The 14,866-nt window shown below is 36.0% G+C and overlaps 1 protein-coding gene across 1 annotated transcript in view; it reads left to right on the top strand.

Moving 5' to 3' along the window:
* The window catches only part of MCTP1 (multiple C2 and transmembrane domain containing 1), a 397,320-nt gene extending 383,339 nt beyond the window's left edge, over window positions 1-13,981 (top strand). The window contains exons 21-22 of the mRNA XM_049769129.1: window positions 11,020-11,117; window positions 12,099-13,981. Of these exons, the coding sequence (XP_049625086.1) occupies window positions 11,020-11,117; window positions 12,099-12,170 (170 nt within the window). The 3' untranslated portion in view covers window positions 12,171-13,981. The remainder of the gene's footprint in view (window positions 1-11,019; window positions 11,118-12,098) is intronic.
* The last annotated feature ends 885 nt before the right edge of the window (window positions 13,982-14,866 follow it).

Raw genomic sequence — 14,866 nt, 5'->3', positions numbered from 1 at the left:
TCTACATATACACTGATTTTAGAGACCTATTTGAATATTATCCTCCATCTAGGGAATTCCATATTTTTTCCTAAAAACAGTTGAGAATTAAGAATATTTTTCAGTGTTGTTAAAAAGTATATATGTTGTGCGGGTGCAAATGCACCCGCACGCTTTTGGAAATAAATAATAGTAAGAAGAGAACTCCTGAATGGGGTCCAGTCTGGGGTAGGGGTGGGGAATCTCAGTCCCCTGGACTAAGTGGTCAGCCCAGGGGGCCTATGGCTAGCTGTCCTGCCCAGAGCCCCCAACATACCAGCTGAAGAGAAACAGAAGAACTGGCATGTGGAGTCTTCCGGCTGCAGCCCTGCCTCTGTAGTTTGTGGATGCATAGGGAGGAATTTCTCCCCCCCTCCCCCCAGGGCCCGATTAACCAGGCATGGCCCTGAAGACCCATCTGGCGTGGGGGGATCTCAGTCACCCAGTATTTCTGAAGATGGGGTGGAGCATATGACCTGGGTGGGTCAAACCCATGGCCTTATGGATTTCTGGCCCTATTTTTTCCTTTACTAACATCTGTATTGTAAGGAGAGTGTTTCAGGGACTAGATAGAAGAGAGTAAGGCATTTGCCTTGCTGACCCTAGTTTTCAGCTGAACCAGCTCACCCTAGTTCCACATAAGTCCCTACAAACTGCACAGAGTGATCTCCGAGCACAGAGTCAGGAGTAAATCTTGAGCATAGCCAGGTGTGTCGCACTCAGTCCACTTCCATAATAAGAAAGTACTTCATCTAAGAAATTACTTTTATTATACAAGGGAAGAGGCATTTAAACCATATTCTTGCTTCCACATTATAAGTTCAAGCCCTCTTTTTTCATTCTTTCCTCTGATATTTAAAACAGATGCTGTTTTTATTGAAGGGATGAGGGAAAGATGCTGCGTGTGGTGGTTTATTACCTCTAACCTGCCTAGGGTCAGGTCTGCCGTCTCAGTTGTGATGGGTGGTGAACCTCTGGTTTTCTTTCTCCAGAAATTAGAGTCTGTGGAAGACATCTGGCTCTGTAACCTGGGGTGGCCTCCCTGGTCAGCTTTCTTATATGTAATTTTTAGAGAATGTGCTTGTTTGAAAATCTTGTTTCATCAAATGAATTGAAACAAGAGTAATATTCCTTTAGTGATAGGTGATTGCTGAAATAGTAATCAAAAATTTTGGACATGGGTCTCATTTGAGGAGACAGGGACCAAAAGCATGCTTGCCAAAGTGTATTCTGCTAAATTCCCTGAAAAAGAATGAAAATGTTCGAGTTTATGACCCATTTTTCAGCAGTCTATTGATAATCCGATAAAGCTTGGGTTTTATTTTTTAACAGTTGGTGAACATGGTTGGTAATTTCAGTGAATTGTTGAATAAGCTTGGGAAATTAAGTAAATTACTATAAATTTAAGAGTATATTTTTAGATGTCAAAGAGATAATGGGTAAGACACAGGCAAGCAGCCATTGCCATTTTGCTCAGCAGCACCATATGTGGTCCCCTGAGTCTTGCCAGAAGTGATCCCTAAGCACTGAGCCAGGTGTAAGTCCTGAACACTGCCAAACAAAAAAAACCAACCAAGCAAACAAACAAACAAAACTCCACTACTTTTTTTTTGTTTTTGGGTTTTTGGATCACACCCAGCAGCACTCATGAGTTACTCCTGGATCCATGCTAGAAATGGTTCCTGGCAGGCTCGGGAGACCATATGGGATGCTGGGATTCGAAATAATGACCTTCTGCATGAAAGGCAAACACCTTACCTCCATGCTATCTCTCTGGCCCAAAAATTCACTACTTAATAGCATAAACAGACATTATTTTGACATTTTTTTCTACTTTTTGTATAATGTTACACTTCCACTTAAATTTATCCTTCAGGTACATTTTTTTTCAGTAGTAAAGAAGAATTAAATGATGAATAACAGTCATTTTTAGTATATGGCTTATTGCCATGGTTTTTGACTATTCCAAACTAGAAGAATTTCATTTAAGTCAATACAGCATTATTTTACAAGTTTTAACCTAAAATTTCTTGTAATTGTAAGGAGGGTGCAATCCCAGCAGTCTCATGGTTTACTACTAGTTCTGACAAGTTCAGGGGACCATATAAGGAAAGGAGCCACAGCATGCAAGATAAGGCAATCACCCTACCCATTTTACTATCATTCCAACTCCTATAATTTAAAAGAAAATGAATTTAAAAAATTGATGCAGGATTGAAATGATAGTCCTGAGCATGCCAGGTGTGACCCCCCCCAAACAAAATTAATAAAATTATAAAAAGAGTATGCAGGGGTCAGAATGATAGTCAGAATGGTAGGCTTTTGCCTTGAACGTGGCCAACCCAGGTTTAATCCCTAGCACCCCACGTAGTTCCCAGAATCTATCATGAGTGATTCCTGAGTGCAGAGCCAGGAATGAGGCCTAAATATTGGCAGGTAAGGCTTAAAATAAAAGATGTCAAGGAGTTGAAATGGAAATATTGTTTGTTATAATGAGAACATCTGAAATCTTCTATCTTAGTACTTTCAAGTGCATATGTTGCCATGCTGTATGTTACATCGTTATAATATATTTTCTGAGAATATGCACCTTTCACCCCTTGCACTCTCCTTTCTCATGCTCATATTTCTAGTGACCATCAATTTGTTCAGTATCTATGGACTTGGTTTTAGGGTTTCATATTCTACATGAGGTTAAATAGCATTTATCTTTTTCTACATTATATCACTTACTCCATGATCTGCCATGGACTGTCTTCTTTTTTTTATTGGAAGAATTTATTCAAGAGACAAAATTGATTAACATATTGAGGTAAACTGACATAACATAATATAGTAACATAATATATAATTAATGTAATATAATAATACATGTAAGTCAAAGAACATTTCTGAATAAAACACAATTTTTATCATAATGACTTACATATCTTTAATAGTAGTATTTTAGGTACATATTTACATTGAATCAGGGGAATATCCATCATCCCCAGTGTTGTCCTCCCTTCATCCCTGTTCCCAAGCATATATCCCTTTTTCCCTTCTTTATCCCTCAGAATGCTAGTGTAATTAAAAGCATATATGTTAACACTAACGTAAACCATTTTTTTTTTGCAGTTCCAGATATTTTTACTAGTGGTTTCTTAAAGGTTTAGAGTCAAGGGAGCACTGTATAAACAATGTTAGAGTGGCAATTATCATTTGCATGGGCCCACCAAAGTATGGGGGTCATGGAAAGGAAAAACTTTTGGCCTAAGTACAAGGAGACCCTACCCCTGAAGTTTCCTGACATAAGACCATTTCTAGGCTCCAGGCAAACTAGCTTGTCCAATCTTGGTCATTGTCTGTAGTTCCCATACAGTTATATTTTTCATAGTCTCTGTTGTTGGTATCCTGTTTCTGTATTGAAGATCCTGGAATCTGTATATCCTACATTGAAGTCAGGATGGTGCGGAGTGGCGTCTAATTCCAACTCAGAATTAAAGGGCAATGCAGAAAGCCCTGTCCAGTACGCAGGTCGTTGTTGTTTTTTAAATCTTCTCAGTGATAAGGGAAGACTCTTTTGAGTAAATCTATGTCAGAGCAGCAGTAGGGTCTTCACTGGTAGAGAATTGCTTCCAGGTGATGTCATAGACAACTTTGGATGTTTTGTAAATGGATTCCCTGGTTCAGGGGTGACTGGAAAATGCCCAAATCTCTGAGGCCTGCTGTCTTCTTTTTAATGTATAAATAATACCCTTCTATACATATTTACAAATATCATTTTCTTCATATTTTTGTGTAAGTATACAGTGGATACAGCACTTGCCTGGCATGTAGTTGACCTAGTTTAAGTCCCAACATCACATATATAAGATTCCCTGAGCCCTTCCAGAAGTAATACCCAAGCACAAAGTCAGGAGTATGTTCTGAGCACAACTGGTTCTTGAGCACAGTCAGCTGTGGCATCAAAAGAAACAAATAAAAAATAGATGATACATTCTTGTCAGTTTTCTTTAAATGCCATAATAAAATACATTCAACACTTTCTGTAAAAGAGATATATTTTCTTCTCCTCACTTAAGGCTTGGCCCAAGATAGGGAACTAAGGCATATCCTTAAGGAAAGAGGCCTGTACATTCCATCTTTGTGTTCTCTTTTTGTTTATGTAAATATCTCCTAGTTTGGAGCTTATATATTGGTGTAGGGACTCAATTTTTGCAAGATCACCTGGCATCAATGGCTAGCAAGGCATACACTTTAAGTTCCATAAGACTATGTATGTATGAGTATATATATATATATGTACACATATATGTATATATACAGATTTATCTACTGCTCAAGGTCACATATTCAAAGACTGGAAGAGCGAGATGTCTCTTAGATTCAGTGCACAGAAACCAATACAGTAATATAAAGCAAAGAAAGGAATGGGAGAGAAAGAATAAAACAATGGGGAAAACTTTAATAAAATATAGATAGCTGATTTTTGATAAAAAGCCTAGAGGTATGCCCATCAGTTCTGAATGTGAATGGACAAATTCAGAAGGAACATCAACAACAAAAAATATAATGAAGATGTGTTGTCCAACATGAAGAAGTATAGGAAACTCAGTAGTATGCAAAAGAATATTTAAAAGAAGGGGAATGCATGAGACGACAGAGTAGTAAAGCTATAAATTTTCACTATAGCCTAATTCAAAACTCAATTTGCATTTTGTGAGGGGACTGCAACAATAAAAAAAATTGGTGGACAGAAAAAGATACAATAAAGTACCCCAAAAGAAGATAAAAGGATACAATAACTAAACTGAAAAATACACTAGAATTCAGTAGACCACTAGATGAAGATGAAGACTAAATTAGCAACATCGAATATAAAATAACAGAACTCCAACAGCAGTAAAAAGTAAAAAATTAAAGTGAAGTACCCATGAGATTAATATAAAGTAGAACAATATCCTAGTTATAGATATCTAGAAAAAGAGAGTTGTTCTTTGCAAATGAAAATCAAAATATAGGATGGCTGTATAATGCATAGATTTTAAAATAAACACTGTAATAAGAGATGGAGATAGATATTACATGATGATAGGACCAATCCAACAAGAGTATATTTTACACCCAATATAGGAACACTCAAATAGATAAAGCCTAGTAGCAGACTTAAAGAAGAAAATAGGCATCATAGAATTCTTATCAGAACTAGAACAAATAATCCTCAAGTTCATGTAGAAATACAAGTAGCCATAGGAAACTGATCAGACATATACTGATTAGTATAAAGGAGATGTTAATTCATTGTTGAAAATGTATACAATCCCTTAGTAGTCTAGGAATTAATATACTTTTCTTAATCTAATAGAGAGCAACCATATGCTCCATTAGTGAGTGTCATACTCAATGGCATATGTTGTGAAATTTAAAGAAGCTCTTTTAACATTTCTTGCAAAACTGGAATTTGAATGTTCATTATGCTGTATTTTCTCTTCAAATATGAATTATATTCTAGCTAGATAGACTATTCTTGACTGGGGTTGGAGAGATTGCACAGCAGTAGGGCAATTGCCTTGCATGCTGCTGGTCCAGGAGGGATGGTGGTTTGGTGGTTCAAATCCGACATCCTATATGGTTCCTTGAGCCTGCCAGGAATGATTTCTGAGTGCAGAGCCAGGAGTAACTCCTGAGCTCCCCAGGTGTAACACTTCCCCTCCACTCCAAAAAAAAAAATATTCTTGGTAAGGTCTTCATTTATTTGTAGGTACTCCTCTTTGAATCATAGAATCTTGTTTGATAGTCTGATGTAAATCTTAAGGACTTTTTTTCTTTGTAAATTCTTTTTTTTTTATCTTGGTGCACTCAACATTCTGTTTATATATTTGGATTTTACCATTTTAAGTATAATGTGTCTTGGTGTATATCTAGTTGAGTCTATTTTCACTGGGACCATCTGAGCTTCTTGAGCCTGTATTTCTCAAGTCTGGGAAATTCTTGTCAATGATTTCTTTATTGTTTCTTTATCACATTTGCTATCCTGTTCTTCAGGGACTCAGATATTTAAGTTATTTTTCTTGAACTCATCCTGTAGTTCTCTGCTATGCTGTTCATTTCTTTTCATATTAGTTTTTACCTTCTGTATTTTTCTCCTCATCTGGGAGCTTCTTGATCCTTTCTCACTGCCTTTATCCTACTATTCAGAGCTTCTATTGAATTTTTAAAACACCTACCAACCTCTTTATTCCTATCATTTTTTATTGTGTATGTATTTTTTTAACCTCAATCTTTTACGTTTTTGTGCTAGCTACCAGTATCTATGTTTCCTTGAGCTCATTGAGCTCATGGTGTCATTAAAGACATTGTCTGAGGATTTGCTGAGATGGCTGATGTTGTTTATGTCTCCAATGATATTGTTTTCAATCACAGTTGGTGGCATACTATGTTTTTCCCATTGGTTTTCTAGAGTTTTTGCTATGTTGAGGATGAATCTTTAATTAAACACCCTAGAACATGCTGAGGGATTATGCTGAGGATTGCACTTTTTCTTATCTGCTCATTGTCACTAAATATAAGGAAGTATAACTGTGAGCAGATTGTATTGTTGAGAAGATCTGCATAGTCTTATGCAAGTCTGCATAAGTGGCTAAGTGTATCAGGAGCTGTGCTGTAGGCCCTTAATATGGTGCAGGTTGGATATGGAGAGTGCTAGGACCTAAACTGAAGTGATGAGTGGCTTTGCCTCCCATTCTGAAGTAGGTCCAGAAAGCCTCACATAGAATGGTGGATCAGCAAGAATGTGTGTGTATATATATATATATATATATATTTTTTTTAACATATATTCACAATTCTAGTGTGTACAGGGATTGGTGTATGGAAGTGGTATCACCATCATCATTGTTAAAATAGGTAGGAGCAGCAGGCACTGAGGCTAGTGGTTGAGAACAATCAAAGGTAAAGTCATAGCCATGTTCCATCCCAGATAATATGTTCAATTTTCCATTGACTCATCAAAGCCCTGGTATAGGCCATCATCTGTGTTAGTCAGCAGCATAACTGAGCCCTTATTCATAAGCAATCTCAATTTTTTGATCTTATTGGCTTCTGTCTTGGATCTTTGAGGTATTACAACAATTGGAAAGAGGTTTATTTTGTTTTATTTTTTGTTTGTTTGTTTTTGGCAGAGCACTATACTGCTCACAGAGATATTTTCCCTATTTTTGTAGAGATAAAGAGATGCTATTTGATGGTCCTTGGCCTCCAACCTAAAAGATAAGGATTCTTATTTGCCACATAACTAGAGACTGTAGAGGCACTTCAAAGAATTTTACATGGCCTTTCTTATCTTCCTCACATCTTGCCAGTACCTCCCAGAGAGTTATTAGGCATTCTTCTAAAACCCCTATTTTTCAACTGTTACTCAGATAAGACCCAAAAACATCATGTCCTGGAAGTCATTAGGACTCAAAAATTGTAATCCTTAAAATTGTAAAATATATTTCTATTATATTTACATTTTATATTAATATATTTATACATTATATACGTAAAATATTTTCACATATTTAATAAAAGGCTACCTGAAGATTTGTCTTGCAAACCATATCAAAGTTCTGACTGAGCAAAATACAGTTTAGTAACTGATAAGTGTTGAACGATCCTCAACTTGAGGCAATTTAAAAAAAAAACAGATTTTTTTGACATGTATATAAAGACTCAAGAGATATAGCAAGGTTGGAAGATAAGGTTCCTCTCCTCTACAAGGTAACTCCATTCAGACTTCATCATCCAACCAGATGAAGCTGAAAAATGCATTAGTGAGCAAGAATACAAAGCAGGAGAACTATCATTAACAAAGCATCAAAAGAAAAACAAATTAAAAATTAAAATTATCTTAAGGTGTTTTGAGATGACAGCAAGCATAACAATATCTGGATCATAAGGGTACCAAAAGGAAAACAAGAGGAGTAGTAAACTTATTTGATGAAATAATGTCTGAAAACTTTCCTAACTTGAAGGAAAAGACAGACATCTCTACCTAGGAGGCCAGAGAGTTCTAAGTAAATGAATCCAAAATGATTTATACCAAGAGACACTATAATTGAACTAAAAATAGTTACAGATAAATAATCTTAAAAGTAGTACTAGAAGAACATGTTTTATGCACCTGGAAATTCCTATAAAATTATCAGCACATTTAGCATAAACTGTGAGCTAGAAGGAAGAAACATGAAAAACATATAAAGTATAAATAAAATATATATGCTTTGTATCTACATATAAATATATAAAAGTATATATAAAATATAAAGAAAATTCCCAAAAAGTATACTCTATTTGGTTATTTATCATTCAGAATTGAAGAATAGAGTTTTCCAACCAAATATTCATCATCACTAAACAAAGCTTACAAATAATGTCAATGATACTATTAAAGCTGAAAAGATAAGCAATAACGAATAAAATACAAAGATATACATCTTACTGATATAACAATCTGTAAAGGTGGTGACTTAGTCACATAAACTTTAATGAAGACCAAATTATATAATTAAATTAATTGTAGTTACATAAATATTTAGCAAAAACCATTTAAAAATATGGGCTAGAGGTATGGAGCTATAGTGCAGCAGTAGGTCGTTTGCCTTGCATGTGGCTGGCTCGGGACAGACCTTGCTTTGATCCCGGCATCCCATATGATCACCCAAGCCAGGAGCAATTTCTGAGCACAGAGTCAGGAGTAACCCTGAGCGTCACTGGGTGTGGCCCAACCCCTCACCCCAAACAAAACAAAACAAAACAAAAACATGGGCTGGAGACATGGTACAAGGGATAAGAAGATTTACCTTTCATACTGCTGAACCCAGTTTGGTTTGCAGCCCAACAGATGGGTCCCCAGTACTATCAGAAGTGGTTTCTGAGCATGGAGCCAGGAAAAGACTCTGAGCACTACTAAGTATGGCTCAAAAGCAGACTCAACAAACAACCCCTCCCTAAGAGAAAAACACAAATATTTAAGGATTAAAATGTTGTCACCTCAAATGGCTTAGAATAAACACTTGAAAACAATGAACATCCAGTTTTGGTAAAAAAAAATTTTTTTAACAAAGTAACTATAGTGAAATTATACATAATATAATAGTCATTTTGGAGAGGGCACCCCAGATGGTGCTCACGAGTTACTCCTGGCTCTGCACTCAGAAATCACTCCTGGCTCGAGGAACATATGATATGCTGGGGTTCGAACCCAAGTCAGCCACGTGCAAGGCAAATGCCCTACCTGCTCACATATTAAAAGTTCACAGCTAACACTATGCTATGTTCAATGGTGAACTATGAAAATTTTGCCATTTGCAACAACGTAGTAGATGAATCTACCAGGTGTCGGCAACCCTTAGGACATAAAGTCATTTGGGCTCATTTCCGAAAGAAAAAAAACAACTGGGAGCCACAAAACCATGGCAACATTTCAAACAAGTATAGCACTGCATCCATTGTGTCTTATCTTAATGCTATATACAGGATCGTGCAGTTAGCAGTCGATCTGAAGAAAATAAAACTTTTTCACAATGTAAAACATGTATTTGTGCAAATTAATAGCCCATTAAAATATTTAAATGATACGGCTCTCCACTCCCACCCCCTGCTATCAGCTCTGTCGGAGCTGTGGCAGCTGTCGGAGTTGAGGCAAAGCTTCAAAAGAGCCACATGCGGCTCTGGAGCCAAGGGTTGATGAACCCTGATTCTAGACTATGGTATGTTCAGTAAAATAAATCATTTGGAGAAGGGTAGTGATTTCACACAAAAAAAATAATTCAGTTAAAGAAGATGAATGGTTTCACACAAGAAAACAAATCAATACACTTAGAGATAAATTTCCTTGGTAATCACCTGCAAAGGAAGGGTGTTGGGGTAGATGAAAATGGTAGAGGGTTAAATGCATGATAATAGATGAAACTAGATGACATCACTTGGTAGTGATGCCACGTACTTACAATAGGACAAATATGACAATTTTTAAATTATTGTTACCGCAATAAAATTTCATTTTTAAAAGTGATTATTATTTCAAAACTTTGCTTGCAGGAGGTCTGGGTTTGATGCTTGGTCCCTTATGGTTACCTGAGAACTACAGGTGCCCCCCACCAATGAACAAAAACAAAATTATAGACAGAGACTTTAAATATACAGTTTTCAAAAAATTCATACAATGATCAACAGGCAAATACACTAGACAATGATACTGTATATTGAAATCTGAAACAAAATTAAACTCAAACTTAAGAGAACAGATTAGTGGTTATAACAATAGTGGGGAGGTGATGGTGAAATGAATGAAAATGACCAAATTTCTATTTAGAGAATAAGTTATAGAGATGATGCAAAATATTGGATTTATAGACGATTTTTGTTTCTGTTTCTGGGGCCATCTCCTGTGGTACTCAGGAACTACTCCTGGTATAATGTTCAGGGGTCACTCCTGATGGTGGTTAGTAGAAGTCAGACCCCACAGATAAAGCTTCTGTACTAGCCCTGTATGTACCTCCTGGATCTATAAGTGTGTTTTACAGCAAATTAAAAAAAATTAAACTTAACAATGCTGTATGCAAATTATATATTAACAGACACAAATCTCCTCAAATGCTTAAAACAACAACAACAACACAAGTCCTGAATACAGTGACACAGAGGGACAGGCAAGAAATGGCATTACTCAGTTTTGCTAGGTACGTTTGTTTCTCAAATAAAAAGCCTTTTCTGTTGGACAGACACCAATAAATATATAGAAGTCACTGAGTTGGGAAGGAGGGGAGCTTACATAGGAGGGAAAGAAAGAAAGAAGGAAAAAAGGAGAGGAAGGGAGGAAAGAAAGGAAGGAGAAAACTGGGTTTATTGTTTCTATCAAGGTTAAAAGGCAGCTTCACCTGTCTTCAAATCTCTGCAACACTTTCGCCAGAAATATGTTTTCTGTAACTCTAAACTTTGAAAATTTCAATAAAGTTTGATCTTTCGCTTTTTCAGGTATCAACAAATTTACCAAAAAACTTAGAAGTCCTTATGCAATTGATAACAATGAACTACTTGACTTCCTTTCCAGAGTTCCTTCAGATGTACAAGTGGTATGTAGGTTTCATTGTTATTCTTTACGTGTAGTGTGGTATTAAGTTTTAACTTTTATATCCTTTTCATTTTAAAAGCGTTTAGAAGAATCAGGTGAAGTTAATAAAGCCTGTAGCAGATGTGGCTATATAGGAACTTAGCCCACTTGCAGTGTTATTCAAGAAGTTATGAGGACCAAAAGAGAAAACGTGTGTGGGTGGGCAGGCTGTAGGTGGGTTATGGGTTGGAGAGCTATGTTTGAATCATAAACTACCAGGACGGTCAGGCACAGTTCTCGGAGGAAGGTTCAGGCACAGTTCTCGGAGGAAGGTTCGGTCAGAGTCTAGGAAGGGAAGACATCATTACTCCTGGGGAGGAAATAGGTGTATTAGATGACCAAAGCAAAATGTGCTTGTGGATATTTTCGAAGCAATATTTCTTTGCATAGTCTGACTGAATTGAGTCTTGAAGATTCATTATTTTGAAAATGTGTGAATAAAAAGTGGCCGGTTTTTGATGACATCGGTACATCTTACTCCTTTTAAATCTCCAAAGATGAATGTTTACCAACCATCTACTATTATTTCAGAGTTAAATAAGAAATGATTTTATTGAAATCTTGAAGCAGGGTCACAGGGATGTGTTTCGATTATATGGAAATAAAGTATACATTAAACAAAAAAATAAATCGCAAACTCCCCATTACCCAGTCCTTCAAACTAGATGGGAATGGCTTAACTTCTAATGTCATGTATTATGCACAGTGAAGATCCCAGCTGATTAGCAAAGTTCCCATCAGGGTATTCATGTAGGTTCTGGCAGGATTTCCCTTCTGACTCTAGCTCTATCATTCCATTGTTTTCTGCATCCCAGCTGCAGATTTCATACAGCTTCCAGAGTGAACGTTTTCCCCCAAGCATAGTCTCTCATTCCTTTGCTTTTCCTTCCTTTGCCAGAAAATGGCCACCTGACCAGTCTTTCTCTGAACTCTGTTTAAACAGGTGCAATACCAAGAACTGAAACCAGATCCTTCGCATAGCCCATGTAAAAGGAAGAAAAACAATCTGGGCTAGCCAACTCCCAGCACTGAGGAGACCAGCATCTGTTTGGGAAGATAAAAGAAAAAGCCTCAGCCTCAGCAGCATTTCCTTTCTTTCTGCTTTTTATTTATTTTGCCTTTTTAAAAATCATGATTGAGAGAATTTGTAAATAGTGTACAAAGGCGTATGTCTTTGAAATTATGCTTCCATTGTACAGAATCAGTTAGAGAAACGTGAACGATTTGTTAGCCATGGATCATACTATAATACGTTGGGTCAAGAACTGTAAGAATAGCAATATTGGAAGTTACATACTTCTCTAATTACAAGTGGAAGGACCAGAATATTAGATTAAATGCTCAGCGCTGCTGCTTAGATCAACATAAAATGTAAATGTCTGTTTGATTTTTTAAGTTTTTTTAAATGTGACTTTTTTTTTTATCTGAGAAGCAATCCATTACAGTTTCTATGTTTTATACATTTTAAAAAGAAGGGAGAAGAAAGCTCCAAACCTGAAAAATAGAACAGATGCATTTCAATTTAACAAAATTTTTGCCTTCAAATCCGGATACTCGTTCTTGTGCATATTATTTGGATTTGACTAGTGTGCTTTGAAGTTGTTGAGTGAAGGTACACTCACCTCTTAAGAGAATTTTTCACACTGAAATCCTACAAAGAGAACTTTCAAACCTTCTATCATTCCATTAAAAAACCTTAAAATCTCAAGTCTACACATAAATACTGCCAGATTTATAAATGATTGCCTATCTGACTTTTATATATGCCACTCCTTTCATTTGTACCATGCTGGCAAATCAGTATCCCAATTCAGTTGACAAAAATACTAGTAACTAAATCTGTGTGACTTTTGGTGTCAGACTATTCCTCTGTATATCTAAAACAAAAGTTATTCTCAAGTGATCTAACAGAAAAATAAAAATCTGCTTTTTCATTAGGTTACTGAAATGCTTTAATACTTACTATGATTTTTGTTATTAGTGCAAACTTTAATGTAGAGGAGAATGCGTGAGCTAAGTGATATGCCAGTGTTACATTACATTCATTTCTGAGAAAAAAATCATTTTTGATTAATATGAATGCATGAAAACCTATTTTGTAAAATAAACTGCTTATGAGGAGGGTAATTTTCCTTTGAAAGTTTCACTACTTACTATAGAATCTGTACTAAAAAAATTGCATTTCCTTATAGTAGTTTTTGTATCTAACTCCCGATTATATCAAGGGAGCATACCTCTGGAGAGAGAATTTGGTCAGAATGTCTTACTTCCCTGATTTGGTAGGGGATTCAGCTTGTTTGAAATTGCTTCAGACACTGTTTTGCACTACTTTATTAATAATAGACTAGGAAAGGTGGGGTTATTGTTGGGAAAAATATAGAAAAGCCAGAAGCAAGTAATATATATTTCACTATAAAGGAAAGTTCTTTAAAAAAATATTCTTTACAAATAAATTTAATCTCATCAAAGCTGATTTTTAAAGTATTTTTATTTTAAAGCTATGTTGTTAAATACTATTTCTTATGATAGAAATATTTTGATCTGTTTATACACTATGCTTGAAAGAATGTCAATTAAATTCCCTTTCTACAGAAAGGCTTGACCTCAATATGCTCTATTTAGCGTACCATATTTATAATGACATACTTACATCTCTATACCCATCACTGTTCATTGCTAAAACATAATACTCCATGAAGTTGATATTACTACAGAAAGTTTATTGATGGGATAATTGGTCTGACATAAATTTTGATTAGACCTTGTGTGAGATTTATGTTCTGTGCCGACATTGTCTACTCAAATGTCTATGGGCAGGCCTGATATTCTACAACTTCAGATGTCCCTAGTGGATAGTAACCATTAACAGATGACTAATTTCTGTTTCATTCTATCAAATTTCAGACTTTTAATTCAATGGTAATGTGGACTATATACTCACTGCATTAAATTAAAAAAATATTTTCTATGTATATTCTCTGCTCATTTTTTCCCTTGGTGGTTGTAGAATGAGTGATGATTCTGTGACTATTATAAATAACATTTTCCTTGAGAAATCCAGGTTTGGGTTGAATTAAAAAAGGACTCCTGAAACCCTGACTATCACATAAAACTTAATCCCTTCAGAGGGGTGACTATCAATGAAGCTGATAGAGGTGTTAGAATATTTTGAGTTGGGCCCGGAGAAATAGCACAGTGGCATTTGCCTTGCAAGCAGCTGATCCAGGACCTAAAGTGGTTGGTTCGAATCCTGGTGTCCCATATGGTCCCCCATGCCTGCCAGGAGCTATTTCTGAGCAGACAGCCAGGAGTAACCCCTGAGCACCGCCGGGTATGGCCCAAAAACCAAAAAAAAAAAGAATATTTTGAGTCATGAAAGTGATATTCAAGGGTCTAAACAATACAAAGGTTAAGGTACTTATCTAGCATATGGCTGTGGCCACCACAATGGTTTAAATCCTTGCACCACATATCGTCCCCTGAACACATGTGGCCCCTGAGTACCACTGGGTGTGGAAACACAAAACAACAAAAAATCATTTTCAGCAATGTTATTTTTATTTCTACCAATAAAATTCACATTCCCACATTTATAATAAGAGGTTGTTCTAACTAGATTAATGATTTTAGTTTATATACTTACTAAGTATTCCTAAACATACTATTTCTGAATTTTGTATTCACTTTTTTGTTTAGTTTTTTTAAAGACTG

This window comes from Suncus etruscus, chromosome 2 (genome assembly GCF_024139225.1).
Source record: "Suncus etruscus isolate mSunEtr1 chromosome 2, mSunEtr1.pri.cur, whole genome shotgun sequence".
Lineage (NCBI taxonomy): Eukaryota > Metazoa > Chordata > Mammalia > Eulipotyphla > Soricidae > Suncus > Suncus etruscus.
The sequence above is the reverse complement of the archived record's forward strand: the minus strand, read 5'-3'. Positions and strand labels throughout refer to the sequence as shown.